Consider the following 24,368-nt stretch of genomic DNA (forward strand, 5'->3'; position numbering starts at 1 on the left):
CCAGTTTCAGTCCGGGGGGCAGACACACTCACCACATTTGAGAGTAGGCTTAAAACTTTCCTTTTTGATAGTCCTTAAAGTTAGGTTTGGATCAGGTTTACCTTAGTCCAGCGCCTAGATAAGCTGCTATAGGCCATAGACTGCCCGGGGACTTCCTAGGATACACTGAGCTCCTCTCTCCTCTTCTTCATCTCCTTCTGTATGAATTCATGTGACATTAATGCTCATTACTAACTTTGCCTCTTCCCCAGAGTCTTTGTGCTTTCTCGCCTCACAGGTTTCCATGGATCGTGGTTATATATCTGGACCCTGGTCCTTCCTCCCACATTGGCCCTGCTGACACCTACTGCTACTATCATTTTTGCATTATTAACATTATTAATTATATTACCGATACCATTAATGCACATTACTGACTTTGCTTCTTCACCGGAGTCTCTGTGCTTTCTCGCCTCGCAGGTTTCTGTGGATCCTGGTTATACCTGGACCCTGGTCTTGCCTCCTGCCGTGATTCTGTCATATGCATTGAATGTGTTGTAACTCTGTTATGTTGTTCATTCTGTACACATGACATCTATTGCACTTCTGTCCATCCTGGGAGAGGGATCCCTCCTCTGTTGCTCTCCCTAAGGTCTCTCCCTCTTTTCTCCCAGTTAAAGGGTTTTTTGGGGGAGTTTTTCCTGTTCCGATGTGAGGGTCCTGGGACAGAGGATGTCGTATGTATACCGATTGTAAAGCCCTCTGAGGCAAATATGTGATTTTGGGCTATACAAAAATAAATTGAATTGAATATATCAGACTCTCTCACTCACTCACACAACTCGCCAACAGATAGAGAAGCGTGGCTGTTGCGGCAACAACATCAACACAAATATATAAATAAAATCAAAAGCGCCATTTCCTCAGATATAAATACCAGTTTTATTGTCAGAAAATAGACATGTTTTTTTCTCCACTGCGGAGGAAAAAGACCAGAAGACACTAACGAAGAATAACTCTCTGCTGGCATCACTCAAGTAGTGGAGAAATCCCTGGAGTAGGATATTAGATTCTCATCATCAAATTAATAATTGATGCAAGTGCAATTATTGTGGCAGAGTTGATCACACATAAGAGAAACCACAAGACAGTGTTGTTTCTGGATTTATCATCTATTCCAAAACAATAGATGTAAGTCTTCTATTAGATCTGAAACTGATGCCAGGATACATTAATAGTCCATGAGCACTACTATGAAAGAGTAGCAGCCAGCATTTTCTTCCAAGCCTACCTCCTCGTGAGAGACCCAGCAGGGAATAATATAAATAGCATTCACAGAGGTATACATTATTGAACCGAATCCAGTGCTGGGAGACTACTTCTATCCTCGTTCATCACTGAATCCTATGAATGAGGCGGAGGAGAGTACGGGTCAGCAGGCCTGTCAGGAGTAAGATGGTGTTAAGATAAATTCAAGACCTGCCAGCCTAGAAAGTGTGTCTTTTTTATATACCGGAGTATTTGTGTGGGCATGCAAGTGTCTGCCTATGCCTGTTTGCACATGCATAGCTGTGTCTGAATGCCACTGATGGATAACGCAAAGGATGGAGTGATGGGGAGAGTGTTACCTCAGCCTCTCAGGCTGGAGAGGCAGAGTTGTCATCCTGCTCACACACACGCACTCTCCTCACCCCTCTCCCTCGCTGTCCTGCCACCCGCCTCCAATTCCACTGGTCAAGGACATCCAGTTGACACAGCCCAAAGGGACGAACACACTCAGTCTGAGCAGGTATCAGACAGGCAGCCCCTAACTGCACTGCATCGCCTCCTCTTTAATTGCTCACATCGGCAGTCTCGGCCACACACACACACTTCCAAGGACTGTTTAGAAGTTAAAGTACAAACAGGAGTGCAAATACGATAATAAAAAGTAGTTTCTTTCCTTCATCCATCACCAAGTTCACATCTAAAAATCGGACTAATTGGCAGAACTCCTTCATTTGATTGACATTTTCAAAATAAACACACATGGTAAATGATGCTTCATACAGTAAACAGTCTCCTTCCCTGAGTTTTTTACTCAGTCTTATCACGTCATCTAAATACACCTTCCGATGCCGGCATATTTAGCTCTGGAGTGAGGTTAAGTTGCGTCTGATGAATAAGTATAAATTAGAGTGCACACTTCCTCTGCTTAGGTGAATTTGTCTCAGTCATTGGGAGAAATCTTTGGATTGATTCTGTCCCTCGGTGTGGCTGCTCCCCCTGCTGGCAGCAGACTTACAGTGCAGCTCTCTGAGGTCAGATTGCACAGTTCCCGAGGGGAAACCACGTCTCCTTGTCAAGCAACTCTTCCTCCAGTCTGATGTTGGTTGCAGCCACAAAAGTATTCTTGCTCTTCACTGTCACTTCCAGCACCATCCCATACAGCAGTGGGACAGAATTGTACTCCAACTGTGAATAAGAGGCAGATATTTTAGCTGTCAAACAGCTTAACGTTCAGATTTTTTCTGGTGTGCAGTTTGGCTTTTATCTGAAATTTCTGACAAATTATTTGCCGTTTCCTTCCTTTTGGCTTTGCGAAGGCTTCTCTGTGCAACATTAAAGGATTGTTAAGAGGCTGTTAAGTATGCGAGAAGCTTCTGTTCAGAGTCTGCAGGGTTTAATACTCAAAGATCAGACTCACAGCGGGGAGCAGCGCCGCAGGCAGAGCACACATTAAACATTCACTACAACTTTGTGTGATTTTCACTTTTCAAACTTTGACTGACAGCATTTCATCTCACGTAGGACCGGATATACAAAAGAAATTGGGAAAAATACACAGTCTCATAATAAAAGAGCATTTGGAAATGTGAATTATGTTTAAATTATGCGAGGCCATTGTGGGAATCCCTCCTCTGTTGCTCTTCCTGTGGGGAGTTTTTCCTTCTCTGAATCGAGGGTCTGATGGAGGGTTTGCTGTAAATCCCTTTGAAGCAAACTTGTAATTTGGGGCTTTAAAAACACAAATGACTTGACATTGTCAGTATGTACTGTACTGCATAGAAGCTGAGAAAGTATTTATTCTAAAACAACCTAAATGTTTCATTTTATTACCGCACTATTGTAAATTACTGTGGCTTTTTTTTTTAGCAAAGTTAGAAAGAAAGTTTTTTTTATTCAGTAATTAATTCTGAATACTTAAGTTTGGAACTTACTGTATGGTCAAAATAATGTAAACGTTTCATGTACTGGCCCTTTAACAAAATACATGAAAGCATTACTTTCTTAAACCATTAATGTAATGGAAAACCAAAAGATGCTGTGACTGTGTTAAATCATGAATAGAGGGTGGGAAGGATGGAAGTTGTACCAGCTCATTGAAGGTGGGATTGTCATTATTTCGGACCACCTTCGTCTTCTTCTTGGAGAGCTGCTGAGGGTCCGGTCTAAGATGCGTGACCACATAGGCGTCGGGGTTGGCGCCGTTTGCCAGCTTCTGTTTAAAAGAGAAAAAGGGCCAGAAGGGATAGCCTGCACATGAGCACACACTAGAACGTCTTTATAAGGGAGAACACATTTACCATGTTTGCTTTGCTCTTGTTGAATGCTACAAACAATGCAATGATAACAGTGAAGGAAACTCACAACGTTCTTTAGGTGTTTTACCAAGACCGAGAGCTTACAGTCGGAGTAAGAAATGTTGAGCTGGATCTGAGGATGGGCTCCTGCAATAGATCCCCGCATTCAATGTCAGTAAATCCCAGCATAATATATCTTATACTGTACAGTATATCATCAAAATTCCGTCAAGTCATAGCACAGAATCTATCTTCACGTTGTACAGTAAATACTGCCTTTAGCATGACAGCCACTGGTTATTTAAGAGCGAGGAATTTACCTGCCACCACACTTTCTGGGACTGTGTTGGGGCCGTCCAGGAACAAGCTGCACACATATTCATTCTGCAAGTGACAGAGCGAGGCAGGTTTGCAGGTTAGAGCCAGGCAAACCAAGAGATCTCTGAGAGAAATCAACAAGTGACGAGAGGAACTTACTCCCTTGCATGGTCCTTCAAAAAGCTGTTTCAGGTATTTATTTAGCAGAGCCATCTTCCTGCCCGGGGTGAATGACATCTTAAACCACTTGGGAAACCTATTTTGAGACAAGCATCAAATGATGTCATTGTTGTGGATGAAAAAAAAGTGGCGTTTCTAGCCACATTATGTGCGTTGTATGCGTATATCTTTTTTTCCACTCACTGAGGCAGCTTGGTTTCAATGAAGTGTTTTTGCAGCCGCTTATGGATCAGCTCAAACTGCCCAAATGACTTCTCCCTGTTCAGAAAACCATCATGAATGGTTACTCTGAGGTCATAGATCTGCAAATCAAACAGAACTAATTAATTAGGTTGTAGGGTGAATATATGAAGAGAGACTGCTGATAACACGGGATCCACTTCGCAGCTCCCATGCAGGTTCTTCCAAACCTCTTGGAAGAAGGCAGCTCAAGGGAACGTTTACCCTCAAGGATCTGTAAAGCATCCCCTTATGAGAGTTTGAGAGGTCTGTCTATCTTGAGTTAAGAATGTCAGATGCACACAAGTGTATTAAACCCTTACAGCGTAAACAAAAAAATTGTGGATTTACACTGTGCTAACAAAACAGTGGAAAGTAAGAGTTCCCACGTGCTTATTCTAAACGCTCACTGATCAACTGGGAAACCCTTTATTTACACTACCTTTACATAAACACCTGAGTGCATGATACTTGTGAATCTGAGTAACGGGGCAAATGTCTTGTTGACTTAAGGTGCTCCGTCTCAGTCTAAAACAGCTAAATCTGACATCAGAAGACTTAATCTGATCAATGAGCAGTGAAATGCCAATAAAACAGCCAGTAACACTCTTCACTCTCACGCCTCACCACATCTTTTCCCCTGATGGTGTATCCCTGGATGACAGCTTCTTGGATGTTGGTGCTGGGAGCGGGGATGCTGACCCGCCTTTGTGGATCTTGTTTCTTCCCTTGAGCCATGCTGTGTGTCAGGAAGTTAAACTTGACTGCCACACAGCCCATGCTTTCCTTGATCTTCCTGCAGCAGGAGGGACACAAACCGTTAGAATCAGATTAATACAGCGGCAGAAATAAAATAGGGGATATTTTGAAGATTTTGTTTAGTAAGAGAGAGGCCGTGTGTTTGTGTGTGCATTCAATTACTTTGTAAAGTAGGATGTGGCCTCCATGTCCGTGTCATGAGGTCTGAGGTTGTTCTGGACATACTGCAGGTCATTAGAGTGCTTCAGTTCTGGCATATTTGCATGTAGCATCTGGAAACCACACGAATGAAAAGGTGCTCATGTTATATCATCTATTCTCGGTTATAGCTAGGCGGTTATTACCGTGATGATGTTATTCAGTAAAGGCCTTACCAGCTCCAACAAGCCGAGTATCAGTGCAGAGCGCTTTCTGATCATGTTGTAAGCTTCACAGCAGAGCTCCACAAAGCGATGCAAGCGCTGAGGCTTCTGCCCCCCTTCTGTGATGAAGTGCTGCATCTCAGATGTAAAGATGAATGGTGATCGGTCCCTATCATTGGAAAAAAAGAGCAGGGGAAGGTTCTTGGTGATTCACATTTTTATTTTTGACTTTATACTTTTTCTGTAGCTCCTAAACGCCACTCTTTTCACTCTTTTAAAGTAGCGCTCGACTTTTCATTCACTTGCCTTTTAAAGCTTCCGAACTTCTGTGCGTTGCCCATGATCTTGCCAAAGTCGATATGAAACATGTGTCCACTGTGCTTCAACATGATGTTGTCATTGTGGCGGTCACAGATCCCGAGGATGAAGGTGGCCACACACCACCCTGCACACGAGTGGATGAAGTTCATTACAGCCTGCACATTCACAATAGGAGAGTGTTACACAATGCAGCAAACAAAAAGTGAATGTTCAAGTGTACGGTCCAGCATAAAGGTTACGTTTTCAACGACTTTCTAGTGGTCCTAACCTTCTCATAGTCCTCCTTAGTTTTGTTCCACATGTGGAACCATTTCTCCAGTGTGTCTTCTCGAAGGGTGCCACCCAGACCCCACTCCTGCTGGATCTGCCCGAGGGTCACTGCATCTGGAACCACTTCCACCAGGCCTGACACGCCACACAGAATATATGGGAATAAAATGAATGCACAGCCCCAGAGTTAGCTTGTAAGGCAAGGACATTTTTAATGTACATTAAAAAACACAAACGAGTCCACTGACCCTGAGCTCTGCCCGTAGAAAGACACCTGTAGGTGATCATTTGCAGGTCCAGCCCCTCCTGTAGCCAAACTCCGTTCATCACACTGACTATCTGAAGCATCAACATGTCCTGACGCAGGTCATCTCCTGTCTGAACAACACATTCAACAGAGTAATGGAAAAGCAACAAAGTGCCCCTTTAATGAGACTACTGACGCTGCTAAATATTTTTCCTATGCTGATTTCTGAAAGCAGGATTAGAGTCTCTGCAGGCTGAACATCTTCTCTTTACTCTTTGGAAACATTTGTGTGAATAAAACCTGCCCATAAACACAGCAGAACCGTCATGGCAATTTTAGGGGCATTTATTATGCCGACTTGGAAAACTCATACCAGAAAACCTCAAAGACAAATTTAGAAGAAGAACTTTGAAATGTTCTAGCATGAGGCCCAGTGTGGATCAATAAAGCAACATGTTATTACCAACCTTGCAGATGACACTGATGTTTTTGGCCAGAGGGTCAGAGCAGATGAATGAGATCCCAAGAGGAGCAGCGTTGGAGTTGTAAAACTTACAGGCCTGCAAGTCACACATCAGAGGAGTAAACTCTCCAAAATCCAAAATAACTGTGTACAGATTGTAAAGCCCTCTGAGGCAAATTTGGGATTTGGAGTTATACAAAATAACTTGAATTGAATATTAGATGAAGGTAATGAAATGTGTTGGGCAATGTTCTATATAAAAAAAGTTATTATTACATCCAGGTCCAATGCCTTTACACGGAGTGCAGGATCCAGTGGCAGACAACAACTGATCCCATCTCTGAAGAAGTCAGCAATCTTTAATTTTTCTTTGTTCAAAACATTCTGCAGAAAAACACATACAATTAAAGAGCTAAGATAAAATGCATGACTTGCGTAGTACCACGGAGGACCACGAGTATAAACGGGTGGATGAGAGATCTGTTTACAAACCTTACGGTGATCTTTAGCGGTGTGGACCTTCTCAGCCACCTGTACGAGCACAGACACCAGGCGGGTTTCGTGCTCCAGCTCCTGCCTCAGTGCTCGGCCACAACAGTGCCGCAGGGCAGCCTGGACCTTACTGAACCAACTCTGGTAGTAGTGGTCCGTGTGGGCATCCTCCAGCAGCCTGCCACCATTTGAAATAAATAATAAATGACATCATTTGACTGTAAATACTGCAGTGAAAAACACAGCATTAACACAACTACATTGCCACAGTTTGATGTCGGACTCTGCTGCTCACCAGTAGAGTTGATGGGCAATCCGTATGTTCTTCATTGATCTCTCCAACAGCAGCATCACCAGAGGTCCATCCAACTCCCACTCGCTCTTCAGAGCCTGCAGGACAAGATGACTGATTCAACTAGATTTACACCAATGAGGGATCTACAGAGTGTGCCACCTATCCTCATAATTAAAATCAGATGGCTTAAACCAATTCAATATTGGTTTGGTCACAGACACGGTGAGGCTGACGAGGAGACGAATGAGAAGTGTGCAAAGTGTTCATCGCGTTTTGTCACTGGGTGTGTGTAGTAATAGTCGGTGTGCTTACCTGGACCAACTGTGGTAGAAACACCTCGAGCCCTTCATCTGGAATCTGTTCAAAGTAGTGAACTGCAGCCCTCCTCACAGTCTGATCATGAAAGCTGTTGTAATGAACACAGATATATTCAGTCGCCAAACAAGCTTGTATCACGGTTGTGATAAAAGATGTAATTTGGGGTTATTTGTCTCCTTATATTGACAAGTTTACTGCCCCTACAAAAGAATGAATTACTAAAAGATAACATCAGAGAGAGCATCTTACAGTACATAGTGAGAAATTGTCGTATGTATTTGTAAAAAGACAAACAAACCAACGTGCAGGGCAGAGAGCGCTGTATTAGGCAAGCATGGCTAATACAGACGGTTTCTGTTTAACGGAACAGCCGGTAATTAGAGTTTCTCTTTGATATGGTTAAGAAAGGGATTCCGTACCGTATTAAAAGTCTTTGTACAGCTTTGATCCAGTGAGTAAAGGTAAGTGGGATCTTTCCATTTAAGTAAAATTAGGCATCTGGTGAGTAAGGTATAGTGAAAGCGATGCAGTCGGCTTCAGCATACACAGTCCGCGGGGGTCTGGAGGGGCACCAGAGATGGCTATGAATGGTCACGGGTTCAATCGTTTTGTTCAGGCATTCTGAGATTGTTTTAAAAGACGAAACACCAACATTTTCGATGCTTAGCACAGAACCAGAACATACAGTGTGGGCATAAGTAGTGGGAGACGATTACATGAGGGGTTAACGTCAAGGAAGTATTAGACAACAAGACATTTCCTGTTTTGTCTCGTGGCTGGAATGCCATTTGGTCATTCCTAATAATGTTTTATTGAAAGTCTTTCAACCTTTCTTTTTTGAATTGTTCGGTTCCACAGGCTGTCAGTGAAGGACAGAAACAGCCAGAGGGAAACTGTTCTTTTGTGGAAATCAATGAGCATATTGATCCGACCTGGTCACATTCTGCTGCCTTCAGGACGTATCGATGTGCTACCTGCCTGTAAAACTAATCATCCTTTGTTCCCTTTTGCTATGAGCCGTCTCTGTTCTTTATATTTATAGTTCTCCTGCTCGTATACAGCTCAATTGCTTATGTGTGTTTTTAGATATTAATCAATTAAGTTATTACATAACCTAGGATTGTTTTTTAGCTCTGTGATTAAGAGTGTTTTTTCTTTCATCCCGTATTCATTGTGTTTTATTTGTGTTTGAATGGCCGGTCGAACTGAACTGACACACTTGTCCTGCTAGAACGGACAAAAGAGCCGGCATGATGCGTGGAAAACCATCATATCATTTCTTTGCATCACCTCCTTGCAACCAATGGGATGGTTGTAATTGACAACACATTACCAAACACACAACAGCTGTATGTTTTCTCTTGGTCCTTGCAGCTTCGCATACTGACTGTGTCCATGTGTCTGTATGGGGACCAGGAGGAACCTACCTGTCACTGAGCAGGAAGAGGGCCTCCTCGGGTAGATGGATGACCCAGTTCTCTACAATAGTGTAGATTTCTGTCAGGTCTTCAGGACACCACTGGGGGACTCCACCCAGCAGCAAGTGGAGAAAAGTACTTCCTTTGTCACAGCTGTGACGCTTACTCCAGAGGAAAGCCTTCTCATTTGTTGTCAGACTGGGGAAAGAGAGAACATTTCAGGAGTGAGTTAACGGAGACAAACAGCAAGAGATGTGTAGTCAGGCATGTATGTTTTTTTATCTTTGTGTGTCTTGCTCCATGTTGTTGTTTGTATTAACTTGAGAACAAGGGAATAGAAAATCTCCCTTTCGAAATGAAAAGATGATGCATGTCCAAAAATATTAAACAGCACATATACATACAGTAGTTCTTAATATGTGTGGCGTTTTCTTCTACTCACAAGCAGAGACAGTGCTTCTTAGAGACTTCCAACATTTTCCTCTGCAGTTCCTCACAAGGCTCAGTGAATATGACTGAACCGGGGAGAGCGATGGGCCTCTGATACGTCCACTCAAACTGGTCGAGAAACTCAAGCTGGGGAAAGATGAGAGGATGAACGTTTGAGCAGGTAATGGGATGTTGTTTGTCTTTTTGTCAGCAGGCGGCAGAGTTGTCCAGTTGTTGCTGACCTGCACAATGACTCCGATGGCTTTCCTGTGGCCTTCGAACAGGGCAGGGGAGGGAGGGACGGGCAGCTCGTTCAGTGTGGACAAACTGAGCAGAACGGTCCCCTTTACCAGAGACCTAGACACACACACACACACACACACACACACACACACACACACACACACTATATGTCACTGATTATACCACATGACTCAGCAACTCTTAGACAAGACAACACATCTTTAGTTTTCAGTCAACATTCAAAAGGCCCAAGTTGTGCTCTACTTGAAAAAGAAGTTTGATTACGATACATGGAAACAAATAGAGAGGTCTCTATGTAGATGTGTTGTGATTAGAAATTAGAGTTCCAGCAGTCAAGAGGAATTAATGATCCTTTTCAAAAGTGTAAAAGATAAAAGTGACTGAAATCTTGACGCATTTCTATTTTTTAAGCTTCAATCTAAAAATGTGTTGAAGGGCCACTTCACCAGTTTTACAAATGGAGCCTTACAGTAGTTCAGTCAGGCACGGTGGTCATTTTATACTGATGTCACATCGCTATGCTGCGGTCTAGAATTTAACTCCCTCCACCTCCCCAGACTCCGCCTGTATTGTCATTTAGTCAAATGTCAAAGGTTTATACAGAATCTTGACAAGACGGTGTGGACAACCTACCTGTCGCTGTAGAGAGGTAGTACAGCCCAGCCTAAAAGCTCGGGACTCTTGCCTCGCTTGGAGGCCTTGAGGCGAAATGTCAGCATGCACTCGTATGGCAGCTTACTAACTGGAACAGGAAACACCATCCTAAAATCATAAAAACAGTTTGAATATGTGTCTTTTTTTCCTCAGCCATCTATTTATGTTCCATTTTTTGTTGACTCTTATAATTTTCTACTATTGCTCACATGTATCAAAAATAACTGATTATTTCTCTCACACACACTTATGATGGCATCAGTACAAAAGAGGACAATTAACTGTCTTAAAGACGCTGAATATATAGTTTCATTTCTTCATCATTTCTTCTGGGAATAGTAAAGAGGAAGTTGATATAATTTACAGTTGGAGACTCTACAAGATCTTGCCCTTACACACGGTTACACTGGATCTTGTTCCCGGATGACAAGGCGGTGCTGATATTTTCAGAAATGCCCGTGTCACAGATCTTTGTTCCTCCGTACGTCAGGTCACAGGTAACAGAGAAGCATTCATAACTAAAAACAAGGGAGTGGAAAAAGAAAGCAATAAAACCTTTTGTCCTTATCAGGGTTCTGGTCAAGGTTTGTATCTGTGTGCACATATTTGTGTATCAGTATGTGTGTGTGTGTGTGTGTGTGTGTGTGTGTGTGTGTGTGTGTGTGTGTGTGTGTGTGTGTGTGTGTGTGTGTGTGTGTGTGTGTGTGTGTGTGTGTGTGTGTGACTATAAATGCACACATACTTGATCAGCCAGTTGGGTTGCAGTTGGTAGAGTGCAGAAATATTGAATTGGAGGATTTCAGTGTTGCCCTCAACGTCTAATATTTGCAGGTTGCTGGTTACTTCCTGACCTCTGAAGTCTGACTGGAAGTTGTCAAAAAAGATCTGAAGCACTTTTAGCAGCGCCCCGTGGAGCATGATCATGGCTGGAATATAGAGGATAAACATCTGTTTACAATGTTAATATACCAAAGCAGTAGCACTTTACTTTAAGTCCCCTTATTTCGCATTCATAAGCAGTAAAGTAATACAACACCCTATCATGTAGTTAAAAGCAGATGTAAGGACAATTTCTGTGTATTTTTAGTATTAATCAAAAACTTCAACTTGTCCTATGAAGACATATTTTATGTTATTATAATTGTGTTGTGCTGTAATGTCATTCATAATCTATTTAAACACCAGACTCTGCTGATAGGTTACCCAGTTGAGTTTCTGAATAAAAAAGTACTATATCTTAATCTTAAACACTCCCACTGGTATTATAGTTGAGTAACAGCTACTAACCGGTTTCACACTGAGACATCTCATCATGACTCTGTAAAAAATATGAGGAAGTGTTGCTGTTTGTATTGACATAAAAGAAATCTTACAGCAGAATTCAAAAGTGATCACACAAGAAAAAAAAAGCAAAGGGTTGCACTGTATGATTATACGGACAGTAGAAAAGTTTAACAATTGTATGCGACATCCTACCAGAGGTATGGGATTGATTCTGTTGAGTCTGCCAATAGCGTCCTCCAGCTCCTCACATGAGAGCCCACACAGAAGATTGCTGATGGACCGAACGCGGCCCGCGAGCACATTAACGTTCATCCCAGACTGCAGACACAACGAAATTAAAAAAGTCAACTTCAGATACATCACTCCTACGGACACATCTGAATTATCCTGAGGTGGTGAACCCCACAGCACACAGTTAAACCCACAATCAAAAACTGTTGCATATGTGCGATATGTGGGAGACAGAAATGATGTTCTACTGGTTACCCTCTCTTTACTGACCTTACTTCTCATTAGCTCTGTCACCTCTCTGTTGTAGCTACTGAGCACACCCTGCAGGCTCAACCTGAGAGAGGAGGACAGGTTAAACACACAGATGTCATGGCGGTAGGGGACCATAAAGCAAAGCTACCTGTTCTTATGTTGTCTACAAACAGACACTGGTTGACACATGACCCACTGAGCAGTTTTTCCATTTCACAAAGCTGATGTGGGAGGCAGCTTACTTGCAGGTATTGAAGACACAAACCGGACGCAGGAGCTGGTACAGTTGACATGGTGTTTTGTCGTCCTCCCCCTCAGAGAAAAAACAGATTGAAATTGCTGCGTAGGACTGTGGCAATGTATTGTGTAGTGTTTTTGAAACCTTATAAAGCATGTAGACTCCTTAAATGGCAGTGGACATTTTATTTTATGGCTATTAATCTATGGTTACATCACGTTCACCTTTATTCTATTGCATTCTTGCTGCTAAATGCCACCAGCCATGACGTGATGTGTAAACGGAACAAAGATAAGAACTGAGGGTGGAGGTTTTTACAGCCACAATAGCCCTGATGACAACTATAAGCTGGCGAGGGGCCAGGCACAGGTTGCTTGTGAGAGCAGCATTTCAAGACTGAAGATCGGCCACCCCTTCTTGGTAAATAATCTACAGCGTAGGCTGGAACAGAGAAGGAGTTTGAACTGACTTACATCCCTGCACAGACGGTGTTTGAGGTCGCTCACGTGGAGCAGTCGGAGGAGGACGACTAGTTTTAACCTGCAGGAGATCTGAATAGTCTCGTGCATGCCCAGCAGTTCTTCACTAAGGAGTAAGGAGAGATCATCAAATATAACAATGTATGTGGAAACACAGCATGTTTGAACGGAAACAATCGTTTCTGGATGAGTGACTTACCAATGGAGATACTCATCAGAGTCGCACAGTTTTAAATAATGGTGCCCACTCGGGTTGGGAGTGAGGTTGAGCAGCTGGAAGATTTCATCAATCAGACTCTTCACTGTCCTGTTCACTGGAGAAAAGATTAGAGTTCAGAGTCCACATGCTTCTTGAGTGACTGAAGAAGTGCTTACAAGACTGCGGTGGTGCTTTTCTGCTCCTTTGCACTTTTACTTTACGACCACTATTTATCTGCAAATGAAGTTATTTTTTATCTTACATTCAAATACAAATATGATGCATTGTTGTAGATTAGAGGCCCTGCACATCCTCACAGATGCTTTTAGTTTTGTGGCTGATTAGACCTGCTCAGGTTGCTACAACTGTCAAATCAAGATCCAAATTGTCCAGCAAAACAAAGTCTACAGGGCAGCCCCTGAAGTCCCGAATATTTCCTTAAATTATTATTATTGTTTGTAAAAAAAAAAAAATACCTGTGGAGCTCTGGAATTGAATGGCCATTTTCCGTAATAGGTAGTTTTACTTTTTATACTTTAAGTACATTTTTCCAGAAGAAATACATGTTTTTACATTGTGGTATTGATACTTTTACTGAAGTACAGGATCTGAGTACTTCTTCCACCACTGCAAACATTTGTAAAAACTAAATTAACAACAGTTTTACTACGTTTACTGTACACCTTATGATTACCAGCCACAACAGTGACGCTGGTATTGTTTTCATCTTGTGAGTCTGTGTGTGTGTGTGTCCTCATGGCAAAATGGAAAAGGAACGACTACAGAATTTGCCGGGTTTAAACGTCTGTCTGTGTGCATATTTTGTCTTTGTGATAGTGTCACAACCGTGCACGATGCAGTCATGAAACTTACAGTTTCAGTGTTTATGATCAAAATGAAGGTTGAAATCTTGGTGTGATCCCATCGCAAGATGGTCTCTAGTTCTGATCATTGTTATTTTTAGGTGCGACATCATCAAATGAAAGACAACCTTCTGAATTGAATTTCTGATGGGGTTAAAATCTCTGAGAGTACAAATTGCAACAGTTTGAAGTATTATAATTGCCTGTGGTACTGTGTTGGTTAATCTTACCTGTGGTGGGGAAGGGGAGCTGGTGATGGCCCCACTCAGCGGCCACACTGACATTCACCTCCACCTGCTGCAGCAGGGCCGGGTGGATTCGTGACAACCGACTCCATACCACACCTGAGTTATGAAGGCTGTCTGCATGCCTGTACCGTGACATTAGCCTGCCAGTGACAGTAAATAGAAGAACAGGTTGGCAGAGAGAAAATGGAAGTATGAAGTATTTTCAATAAAACTTTTCAAATTCGTCTCATATTTAATATATATTAATATTTAATATAATTAGAAAAATATATAACTATAAATATGTTGGAACGTATATTTGCATGCACTCTCTCACTTGGAAGTTGCAGCACAAAAAGACGTCAGCGTCTTGGTGCTGCCTCGTGGTGTGTCTATAAGTGGGACGGTCCATGGGTCCTGAGGGGAAAAAAGAAGAAGACAGATTGCACTCTTAGGCCTTTTCTCTGATTTTGCCGATGTTAATTCGGCTCATTTGATTCAATCACAAAGGAGCTTTTTGTCTTCGCTGAGGGAGAAACTACTGGAGATACTCACATGATTGTCTATTTCTGTACGGGAACGATTCAGTTTGTGAGCGGGGTCACTGAGGTCACAGGATATCTGCTTTTTGCAGTAGCCGAGGGTCTTTTGTGTCCTGGAGGGGACAGGAGGGGGTGCATGGCCTGCACTGGGAAGTCTGGTTCTGAGTGGAGGGGCACGGCGACGGATTGGTGGAGGAGGTCCATTTGAGTTTTGGGGTCCCGTATTCCCCGGACCTCCTCCCCCATGAGTCCACAGATGGCCGGGGGGTTTGGGTTGGGATTCAGTTGAGGATATGATCCCAGTCCCGGTCCCATATAAAGTGGTTTCATTATCTTCAGGGAAGAGTCCAATGCTCTCGTAAACGTGCATTGCAGACAGATCGTCATTAAGGTGCACAGGGAGGTCAGTGGCGTTTGCATCCTGTCTCTGAATTGTTCCATTTGGCCTTTGATTGGGATCCATCACATTTTAGGAAGTCGTTCAAATCCTCCTGTCTGTCTCACACTTCAGAATGCAGAACTGTGTGGTATTAAAAACAGAACGAAAACCAGAATTAGGAATTACGGCAGGATAAGTAAGCTGTTTTATGACTGGAGTGTAACAGAACCTGCGGGGTTAACGCTGGTCTAATTATTAACAGGCTTTCAAATCTTAACAGGAAGGAGGAAATCTACCACTGCGCGCCACTATATCTATGGGAGAGTGAAACATGACAGAAGTTCTCAATAACACCATGATCGCTACACGACTTAACGGATACTTCAATGCTGTTCTGTCAAAACATTATGATTCAATAAGAAAGTACACTTTTCACATTACTAAGGATCTCACATGTACTAAAAAGCACATTCAAAGTTGACAACTTTAGATAAGCTCCAAATAACAAATGTAGTCTTTTTGAAAAGTATTCTGAGCTTTATTGTTGTTGTTGACAACTTACCACCAGAGTTCTGTGAACCGTGTTCCTGTAAACCCATCCGACTGGAGCCATGCACAGCTAGTTAGACCTGCTCCAAGACCTGGAAAGCTTCCCATCTGTGTTTCCTTACCCCTCCCACTGTCCCGCCCTCCCTCCCTTCCCCTCCCACTGTCCCTACCTCCCTCCCCTCCCACTGTCCCTCCCTCCCTCCCTCCCTCCGCACCACACAAACCTTCCCTCTGCTGGAGGAAAGAGAACATTACATGTGTGGCTTATTGTAGAGATAAATTAGTTTGTACTTTTGTTAAATTTGCAAAACAATCCAGATACATTTTAAAGTTTTTTTTAAAAATCTCTCATTATAGCAATATCAATTTGTATTATATGTAATGAATACATCTATCCAGTTCAACTAAACCAACAGACTACATCACATCCACTCCTCACTCAGGAATGTCATTGAGCAGGTTGAAGTATGTAACCACCGTGTTTCTCATGTGAAGTTAAATGAAAGCAGCAAGAAAGAAATGTGTTTGCTCACTCTACACATGATACATACGGTAAGATACATTTTTTTTCTCCTGAGGAAAGGTTTGGATGCTATAGAAGGCATTATCTGTGCTATCATCAATTTCCTAGACAGGTGATTTGAAACACTACGTCCTGCATACTGATTCTTGGATTATAAACCTCTTAGTAAAGTGCTGTTTGACTCTCCGTAGCAATAATTGTTAGTCTTCTCGGGGTTGAGAAAGCCCACCATGGCCTTTCAGTTGGGACCGACAGCGACGACACTTCACTGAATGTGTCACAAAGGTGTGAGCTGAGGAGCGCGGGGTGTACTGGATGTGGGAGGAGATCAAGCACACAGAAATGCATTTCAACCACACAACTCCCCACATTTCACCCCCAAACCCCAAACCTGGATTTCCTGGTTACTATGCACTCATCATCTTGGTCCTACTCACACTGATTGGATGTGTAATGGCAATGGTAAGAATAGTTTTGTATATTTAATTTCACATGACTGCTGTATAGGTTTATCTTTTAACTTTGTATTGTTGTGCTTCTTTTCAGGTTGTTTACATCAGAAGGAGGTCCAGGTAAGTTGTCTTCTGTGGTTTAAGCATCACTTTCAGAACAACTTGGTATCTTTTATGTTCTGTCAACATTTGGTTTCTTCTGTATGCTCTGCTTTAGATTAGATGAGCTGCGGCATAGGCTGATTCCTCTGTACAGCTATGACCCCGCAGAGGAACAAGAAGAGTGGGAGGACGCTGGCAGGGAGGAGGAGGAGGAGCTGGCTGTGAGCAATCCACTAAAACGTTACCAACTGTATACAATATACCTACATTTTCTATCAGATGTAGGTCGTCAAGACCATTTAAACTAATCGATAATTTCGTTTTTTCTTCACAGGAACCTTTGTTTAAGGAGGGAAAACTCTCATTTTCATCTGGGCCATGAACAGAATGTGGCAGATTAAAGGACGATTTCTCCCATCATATTTTGTAATGCAGACACTTTACAAACAGAGACCGGGCGCTTCATGAAGTTTAAAACAAACATCTGGGAGACATTCCACAGCTACAGCATCACATCAAATAATGTCATTTAAATTTCCTCCCTCATGACTTGTTCTTTGCAGAGCAGCAGGCAGCAGATGGCGCTGTAATCTGTTCTTTTGCCTCAATTGAGATTTTCTTTTAAAGACTGTTGAAAGTGTTTTGAATGGTGAATCGTGATGCTATTTTTCAGCAATAAACTGAAGGCTAAAATCCAAACTAGAAGCTTGTTTTGTGCGTGAATTTCTAAAATGATTTATGGATTGTGTTGAAAGAGCTTCAAATACACACACCTGTTTCTGCTTAGTAATCAGAGGGTTTGCTGGTGTTTGGAGGTTCCTCAGGTCGACACATCTTCACCCGTTCAGCAGGTTTTCACATACAAAAAGATGGGATCACAAAGAGAAATCAGGTGAACATGACACCGAAACAAACTATTGAAACCCACCAAACCTCTGATTGATGAATGTGTCTAATGATATGAATGTTTGCGGTCTGTATCCTTCCTATGTCACTCTGGGGGTGGATTTACATTAGTATGGACGTCCATCTGTTGGGACCACGCAGGCTCCTGACCTCCATCCTGTTTGCCACGGCTCTGGTCCTCCCCGCCCTGAGCCTGGACAGCCTGCTGTGTTACTACTGTCCTCTGCAGCACAAAGGCCAGTCCTGCCCCATCATCACCAGCCAGTGTCTGCCTGATCAGCGCTGTTCCAGCTCCAGAGGCCACTACGGCTCCCTCCACATTCTGTCTGCTCAGGGCTGCATGGACACTGAACTCTGTGGCTCCCATGAAATCGCCTCTTATCGGGGGGTCGAGTACAATGTCAGCCACACCTGCTGCTGCAAAGACAAATGTAACAGCCGGCCTAAGTCTCACGCCAACCTGAAGATGCTAATGGAGATGATAGGGGTCAAAATAGATTATACTAACACCACTAATGTTCTTAGAGAGGAGCTTTGGGATTCATGTGCAAATTACACATCGGGGAGCTCCACATTACCTGCCACTGCATCATAGACGTGCTTGTAGCAGGCTGGGGAGAGGCCTGTTAGCCATAGGCACTAACCTGAGTCTCTGAAAGGTCAGACATTTGGTCAAATGTTTGATTCTAAGTATCTTTGCTAAATGAATGTGTAAATGAGAAAAGAACACACCATAGTGCGTGTTTTGTTTGATTACATTTTTGCTTCAGAGAGAAAGGTGGATTTGTCAGCCATCCTCCTGATATTAAAGTAAATAATCACATTATTCCTGTGGTTACTGACGAATGCTGCAAAAATAAAAGCACCATGATTAAGCCTCCTACTTGGTGTAGTTCCTTTGTGTTAATTTAAAAGCAGGTGTGCTAGGAGGTGTGGCCTGTGCAGGAAGATCTGGAGTCAGTGGTGAGAGCAGAGCTCATCGGGAGAAGCTCTGAAAAGTTTGACCTGTTTACCTGACTGGAATTAAAATCTTTCAAATGGCCAGGTGAGTCTTCATAATACAGCCTTTTAAAGTTGCACACTGAAATTGTGTCATCTCTTTCTGCCTTCACTGCCTTGAGCATTTTGAATGGGCCAATCAGTGAAGATCACTGACACCTGTGCAGAAGAGCTTGAATGATGAGATGTGATAACACTGATTTTACATTGTCAAAGTCTATGTATTAGCCACATGGAGTTCTACAGAGCCCATATGGAAGCTGTTACATTACCTCTTTTGTGACTCTGGAGGAGCTTAGTCAAGTCAAGTGATGTGACTTAATCATGGCTATGAGGCCACACGTGTTGAATAGAAAATGGGTACTCAGTGTTTTTAGATCCCTCTCTCTGTGGAAGCAGTTTAGGTTTTGAGCACGTTGTGCTGAGAGGGTGATTGGCTGCAATCTGCCGTCCCTCCAAGACTTGTTTGCTTCCAGGACCCTGAAGCGGGCAAGAAAGATTGTAGCCGACCCCCTCTCACCCTGGACATAAACTGTTCGAGCCCCTTCCCTGCGGAGGCTGTGGTCCATCAGGACCAAGAACTCACGCCACAAGAACAGACTTCTACATCCCAAGGACAATTTCACACACCCTTGCACATCCTTTCTTTGTTTCTATATTTAAATACACTTGCCACTTTTATAATATACTTGTTTTAAAGTACTGCACTGTTTGTTTGTTTACCGTATTGTACATTTTAATATGCACCAGTCACCAAGTTCAATTCCTTGTATGTGTAACGTACTTAGCAAACGATTGTCATTCTGAAATGCCTCTTCTTCAACTTGCAGACCGAACATGTTGCAGCTCCTGCACTTTGCCGTGTTGTGGTTCTACCTTCTCCTCCCCTCGTTGCTGTGTGACAACCTGCTCTGCTACTACAGCCCCATCCTGGAGGAGAAAATTGAGTTCATTGTGACAGAGTGCCCTCCCGATGAGCTGTGCTTCAAGGCCGACGGCCGCTATGGCAACTACAGCATACTGTCGGCCAGGGGCTGCATGGCGAAGGACGACTGCAGCCAGGTGCACGACATCAGCCTCAGAGGAATTGTCTTCACCATGAGCTACAGCTGCTGTGATTCGCGGTACTGTAACTCCTGCCCGGGCGTCACAGCCAATTCCCTCTACATCACTGTAACACTCATGACTGCTGCTGTGATGACCGGCAGCTGGTGACCAAAGACACCTGATGCGCTATGTTCCTTTTGGGGGTTCATGTAGAAGGGGAAGATGTTTGATGTTTGAAGTGAGCATTGGTAAGACGTATCTCTGCAGCCTCTGCAACGAGTAATGCAGAGAGCCTGCAGCGGTATGTGGTGAATGCCCAGTCTGAAGACACTGAGGTGTGCACCAACCAGAGATTACAGCATATTCTTTTACATTCTTAGTGACAAATCTGTTTTTATAATGTTTTAATATCTATAAATAAAAATTTGAATAAGAAACTATCTTCTTTGTTTTGTTGGATATTTTCAGGGACCTTTCTTTCTCACAACACACACCAGACAGTGCTGGTGATATATTTTTGTTATTGTCAACAAAGGCGTTTCCATATCCTGAAGTTATTCCTCTGTGCTATAGAGCTCCATTGTCTGAAATCTATTAAAAGCACATCAATGAGTGACACTTTTCTGAGTGGCATGTTCCTTCATCCCACTGAACATGGGCACTGTAGTATATTTTGAGTTGATTCAGATACACCATCCTGCTGTCCAGAGCAAGGGATTTCAATTGAAGTTTAGCAAGGTCCAGTTAGAGGGAATTTCCTCATCCAAAGGTCCAGAACACCAAATAATGTCTTAACTTGCGCTATGATTTAGTCCCATGTATATTGAAGTAGCCACCAGTTGTATTAACGTCTGTATGTCGTCAACATCTGACTGTCAAATCAAATAAACAAAGTTCAATTGAATAATATCTAAACAATAGTTATTGTCAGATTTGAAACTGAACTGGATTAATTATAAATAATATATACTCTTAATAAATAAAAAACATATCAGTAAGCTTTTGAAAAATGTGACTCCTAAAACAAAGTACTTAGTTTTAGAAAAATGAATTTAACTGGATTGTCTTTGTCCTGCAGCTTTAAATTCAGTTCATCCATAATATTCTCATCTTCTAAAAAGAGAAATGTGTGTGCAGGGACTTTATGTGGTTCTTCAAATCACTTGTTTCAGCTCTATTCCTCTCTGTTAACATCATTGTTGGTTAGTGAATTAATGTGTTAGGATTCTGATCATATTGGGCACTTAGATTCTTTATTTTTTGCACCTTCATTTTGGATTTGAGTGGGTACGTTTGCTCAAAAGATGTGTGCTTTGTGGCGCTTCACATTACGGTCTCTGAACAAAGGAGACATACTGGTTTTAAACTGCCTGTAGGAAGAATGAAGATAGACAAGTCTGTCCATTCTTGGTTAAAGACTCTGGTCCGCCTATTAGTGACCCCTGCTCTAGATCACCACATGTCTATTTATTTGCTGCTGAAAATAGTCCCCAATGCAGTGAAACTATTTAGATCTTTGGTAGGATCTAATGGTAATGGGCTTGGGGCTGAGTGCCACAGACGGGGAAAGTATTGATAGATGGACCAAATCATTGTTGATATTTGTTAACAATGAGAAAAGTATAAAGAAATGCCAGGCTTATCTGTTAAGAGTGAAAGAGAGCAGCTCAAACAATGTGTACAGTATGAGGTTTGGACAGTTCTTTATTTCCCTTTTATAAGGCTGCTGGGTCTCCCCATAGTGGATATACATATATATACAGGAGATTGCTATACTGGAGTAACACTGAGGGCAGAGGGTCCATATTACACAGACTTCAAAAAACAACACTAATAGAGCCTCACCTCCAGGTATCAGAAATCAGCAGAGAGAGAGAGAGAGGGGGAGGGGTAGGGGACGCGCAACAGCACATGAGAAGAGGGAAGAGAAAGAAGAGGGGCGATGATGCAGTCTGAGAGCCTGACTCGACGGCCTAATAACTTAACACTAGAAAATAACATACAGATTTCACGCACAGTGCATCTTAAATAGGTTACGTGAAGAACCATTTACCATAAATATCTGTATTTTCGGGAACCAACATATATAAAAAATGTTTAAAAAAACAACAAAAATCAATGTTCAGTCTTTAATTTTTTCTTATTTTCTCCTTTTCCCGTCGTGCAAATCGTTCCTTTTGTTCCTTCTTCCTGTGGAGGCCGGGCTTTTTTTTCCACCCTGCCAACATCCGTTCCAGATAAACGAGGGAAAGGAAATAGAACCCCCCGTCCCTTAAAAGCATATGAATTAGTAGAAAACGAACGAACAAATGAACAGAACACCACAGTCAACTCATCACAAAAAGAACCCACAGACACACAGAACAGCAAGAACACAGTACTCTTATTTTTTTTTTTTACAACTTTTTTTTAGCTTCTTCATCACCGGTTTTCCTCTTAATGGTCGGTATCCTTTACGCCTCTCTTGGCGTACTGGTTGGCGGCAGTGGAGTGGTCCTCCCCCCCGACGGCTCAGTGGAACTGGGAGGCAACTCTCCAATCGGCTGGTCAGTTCAGCAGTGATATTTTATCTCAATTTCACAGTGTGGTAGGAAAAGGAGGATGAGGAGAGGGAAGGGGTGTGACGGGGAGGTAAGCCAGAGGGAGGGTTATCGGAGAAATCAGAGGAACCACAGCAACAATTAGAAAACAACTAGAAACCTCGACCGTCCATGAAGAAAAGTAAACAAAATGGCCGCTTCACTCCTTTCTTCTGAGTTTCATTCCCGCAGACCCCTGTGGTTGGTGAAGGCCTTGATTGGCTGGCGTAAGCTGATTGGATGGCCTGTGTTTGTGGCAGAAGGTAGGGAGAGATGGGTGAGGGAAGTCTAAGGCTGACTGGAATCCGCTGGTGGATGGGACTCAACAGGGCGATATGTCGTCGGGAGCAAAAAGGATGGGCATGGCGGATCAATGCATGATTGGCAGGTCAGAGGGCGAATCCCTTCTCGGTGGGTTCAGGCACGCTGTTGCAGTGCCCGCCTCTTGCGGCTGTAATAGTGACGCGTGCCGGTCTGTCTGGCAAAGTTCATCATGTAGTTTTGTTTACGGGTGCTGCAGGGATACAAACACAGTGAAAGAGGGGGGAAAAGAGGAGGAGTGTGAACGTTAGTGACCAAGTTAAGGGCACTACAAATCCACGCACCCCCATGCACACGCTCTCATCCATGCACGCAAACACACAAATGGTTGAATGCAGCTTTCGTACTCACTCGCGTCCGTTTTCATGCTGGCTTTTTTAAAATCATTTTCAGCCATAACCTCAAACACTCAACACCTGTATGGGTCTCATGGCTCGGAAAATGGGTGCCGCTACTCTACACAACTGGATTTTGTTTACGTTCTGCACAAATGAAATGCAGCTAGATGGCGAACATGGCAGTAGAACTACACGTATCTAAGACCAAATGTCACAGGACAAGACATGGGACACAGAATCTACGAACATACTACCACAGATGCTAGAGAGGGGGGGGGGGGGGGGGGGGGGGGGAGGACTCTGACACTGAGTGTTTGAGATCAGAGTTAACAGCCGTCACTGGGAGAAAAGAAAAATAAGTAAACCAAGACCATTCAAGTGCAGGGTTGTGAGCAGAGAAGGGGGGGGGGGGGGGGTTTGACACTAAGAGACACAGAGAAAAGCTGCGGAAGATCGCTCTTGCTTAGCCTGTTCATTGCCTCTTCCATCCAGCAGGGCGTTGCCAGTGAGCCAGGAGTGCAGCCAGGGGCCTCTGCGAAGCGGGGGGGTGACCAGGAGGGGAGGGGGAGGGGGGTGGGTGGTGTGTGTGTGTGTGTCTGTGTGCGTGGGTGTGTGTGTGTGTGTGCGTGTGTGTGCGATGGTTGATGCGGTGGAAGTGGAAGTGTGTGAGAAGGCGGATGGGAGGGATGGCTGTTAAACTGCATGAGTTTGAGAGTTTGTGTGTTTACACACTTGTTTTTTCAGATTTGTGGTCAGAAATCAGAGGGTAGTGAGGAGGGAGCTCCTGGCTCAGAGTCATGTTGTTGTTGCTGTCCACAGACAGACAGACATGAGTGAAAGAGGGATGGAGAGCTGTGGCAACAGTCGATGCGTGAAGCCATGCAAGGAGCCGGATGGAGGAGGTAAGTCAGATGAAACTCTCCCGCCAAATGGGCCTACATTTGAAAGCGATGATGTGTGAGATGCCCTGCATTGCCACTGACGCTGGTAAATAAATGAAAAGACGTTTGGTGCTTGTGCTTGAGAGGGATAAATGCTGGACCCCCAAAAACAAAATATTTTATTAAAGTAGGATAATTCCTTTAACTGTGTGTGTAAATTAGCAGCTATAGGTCAAAAACACAACAAACAGATATAGGTATAGTGATGGATTACATCACACATATACACACAAACACCACACCATTGACATTTGTAGATGTAAATTATTACATTCAAAATGTCTTAAAGATTATGTAAACTGCACATTCGAAATCAACGGCATTTATCAGGAATTTGTTTTCATCTGGTGAGTAGTGTTGAACCCT

The 24,368-nt window shown here is 43.2% G+C and overlaps 4 protein-coding genes across 5 annotated transcripts in view; 2 read left to right on the plus strand and 2 right to left on the minus strand.

Annotated features, from left to right (window-relative positions):
* Positions 1-903: 903 nt before the first annotated feature.
* Positions 904-15,865, minus strand: pik3c2g (phosphatidylinositol-4-phosphate 3-kinase catalytic subunit type 2 gamma). The gene is made up of 33 exons (XM_079162229.1): positions 15,808-15,865; positions 14,880-15,386; positions 14,662-14,741; positions 14,328-14,485; positions 13,235-13,349; positions 13,030-13,141; positions 12,561-12,631; positions 12,337-12,400; positions 12,028-12,153; positions 11,839-11,869; positions 11,294-11,477; positions 10,947-11,069; positions 10,531-10,659; positions 9,876-9,990; positions 9,647-9,780; positions 9,214-9,402; positions 7,781-7,874; positions 7,469-7,563; positions 7,174-7,351; positions 6,958-7,065; positions 6,686-6,778; positions 6,220-6,349; positions 5,970-6,106; positions 5,687-5,856; positions 5,393-5,549; positions 5,181-5,290; positions 4,887-5,055; positions 4,224-4,342; positions 4,020-4,116; positions 3,863-3,926; positions 3,610-3,689; positions 3,335-3,460; positions 904-2,433 (listed from the first exon to the last, which is right to left on the minus strand). Exons 2-33 carry the CDS (start codon positions 15,327-15,329, stop codon positions 2,281-2,283), a joined length of 4,161 nt encoding a protein of 1,386 aa, XP_079018355.1. The 5' UTR covers positions 15,330-15,386; positions 15,808-15,865; the 3' UTR covers positions 904-2,280.
* Positions 15,866-16,256: 391 nt separating this feature from the next.
* On the plus strand, positions 16,257-17,564 carry LOC306699267 (uncharacterized protein). 2 transcript variants are annotated; one of them, XM_079163828.1, is made up of 5 exons: positions 16,257-16,346; positions 16,509-16,779; positions 16,864-16,889; positions 16,987-17,092; positions 17,206-17,564. In XM_079163828.1, the coding sequence occupies exons 2-5, from the start codon at positions 16,633-16,635 to the stop codon at positions 17,251-17,253; spliced, it is 327 nt and encodes a 108-aa protein (XP_079019954.1). In that variant the 5' UTR covers positions 16,257-16,346; positions 16,509-16,632; the 3' UTR covers positions 17,254-17,564. The 2 variants fall into 2 exon arrangements, with proteins under 2 accessions (XP_079019954.1, XP_079019955.1); XM_079163829.1 differs by having other exon boundaries at positions 16,285-16,779.
* A 2,049-nt stretch (positions 17,565-19,613) lies between these two features.
* On the plus strand, positions 19,614-19,991 carry bncr (bouncer; the record flags this gene model as incomplete). Its single annotated transcript, XM_079163490.1, has 1 exon — positions 19,614-19,991. The coding sequence occupies one exon, from the start codon at positions 19,614-19,616 to the stop codon at positions 19,989-19,991; it is 378 nt and encodes a 125-aa protein (XP_079019616.1).
* Positions 19,992-21,570: 1,579 nt separating this feature from the next.
* Positions 21,571-24,368, minus strand: part of reln (reelin) — a gene marked incomplete at its 5' end in the record, with an annotated part of 88,407 nt that continues 85,609 nt past the window's right edge. Inside the window, one exon of the mRNA XM_079162364.1 lies at positions 21,571-22,916. Coding sequence (XP_079018490.1) covers positions 22,820-22,916 — 97 coding nt within the window. The 3' untranslated portion in view covers positions 21,571-22,819. The remainder of the gene's footprint in view (positions 22,917-24,368) is intronic.

This window comes from Pholis gunnellus (assembly GCF_910591455.1).
Source record: "Pholis gunnellus genome assembly, chromosome: 7".
Taxonomy (NCBI): Eukaryota; Metazoa; Chordata; class Actinopteri; order Perciformes; family Pholidae; genus Pholis; species Pholis gunnellus.

Coding starts and splice junctions, on each gene's coding strand:
- pik3c2g (XM_079162229.1), bottom strand. CDS start 15,329: ATGGATCCCAATCAAAGGCCAAATGGAACAATTCAGAGACAGGATGCA. Junction 9,781..9,875: donor CCATCGGAGTCATTGTGCAG/GTCAGCAACAAC, acceptor ATCTTTCCCCAG/CTTGAGTTTCTCGACCAGTT. Junction 6,107..6,219: donor TTCTACGGGCAGAGCTCAGG/GTCAGTGGACTC, acceptor GTGGCGTGTCAG/GCCTGGTGGAAGTGGTTCCA.
- LOC306699267 (XM_079163828.1), top strand. CDS start 16,633: ATGTGGGAGGAGATCAAGCACACAGAAATGCATTTCAACCACACAACT. Junction 16,890..16,986: donor TACATCAGAAGGAGGTCCAG/GTAAGTTGTCTT, acceptor GCTCTGCTTTAG/ATTAGATGAGCTGCGGCATA. Junction 17,093..17,205: donor AGGAGGAGGAGGAGCTGGCT/GTGAGCAATCCA, acceptor TTTTCTTCACAG/GAACCTTTGTTTAAGGAGGG.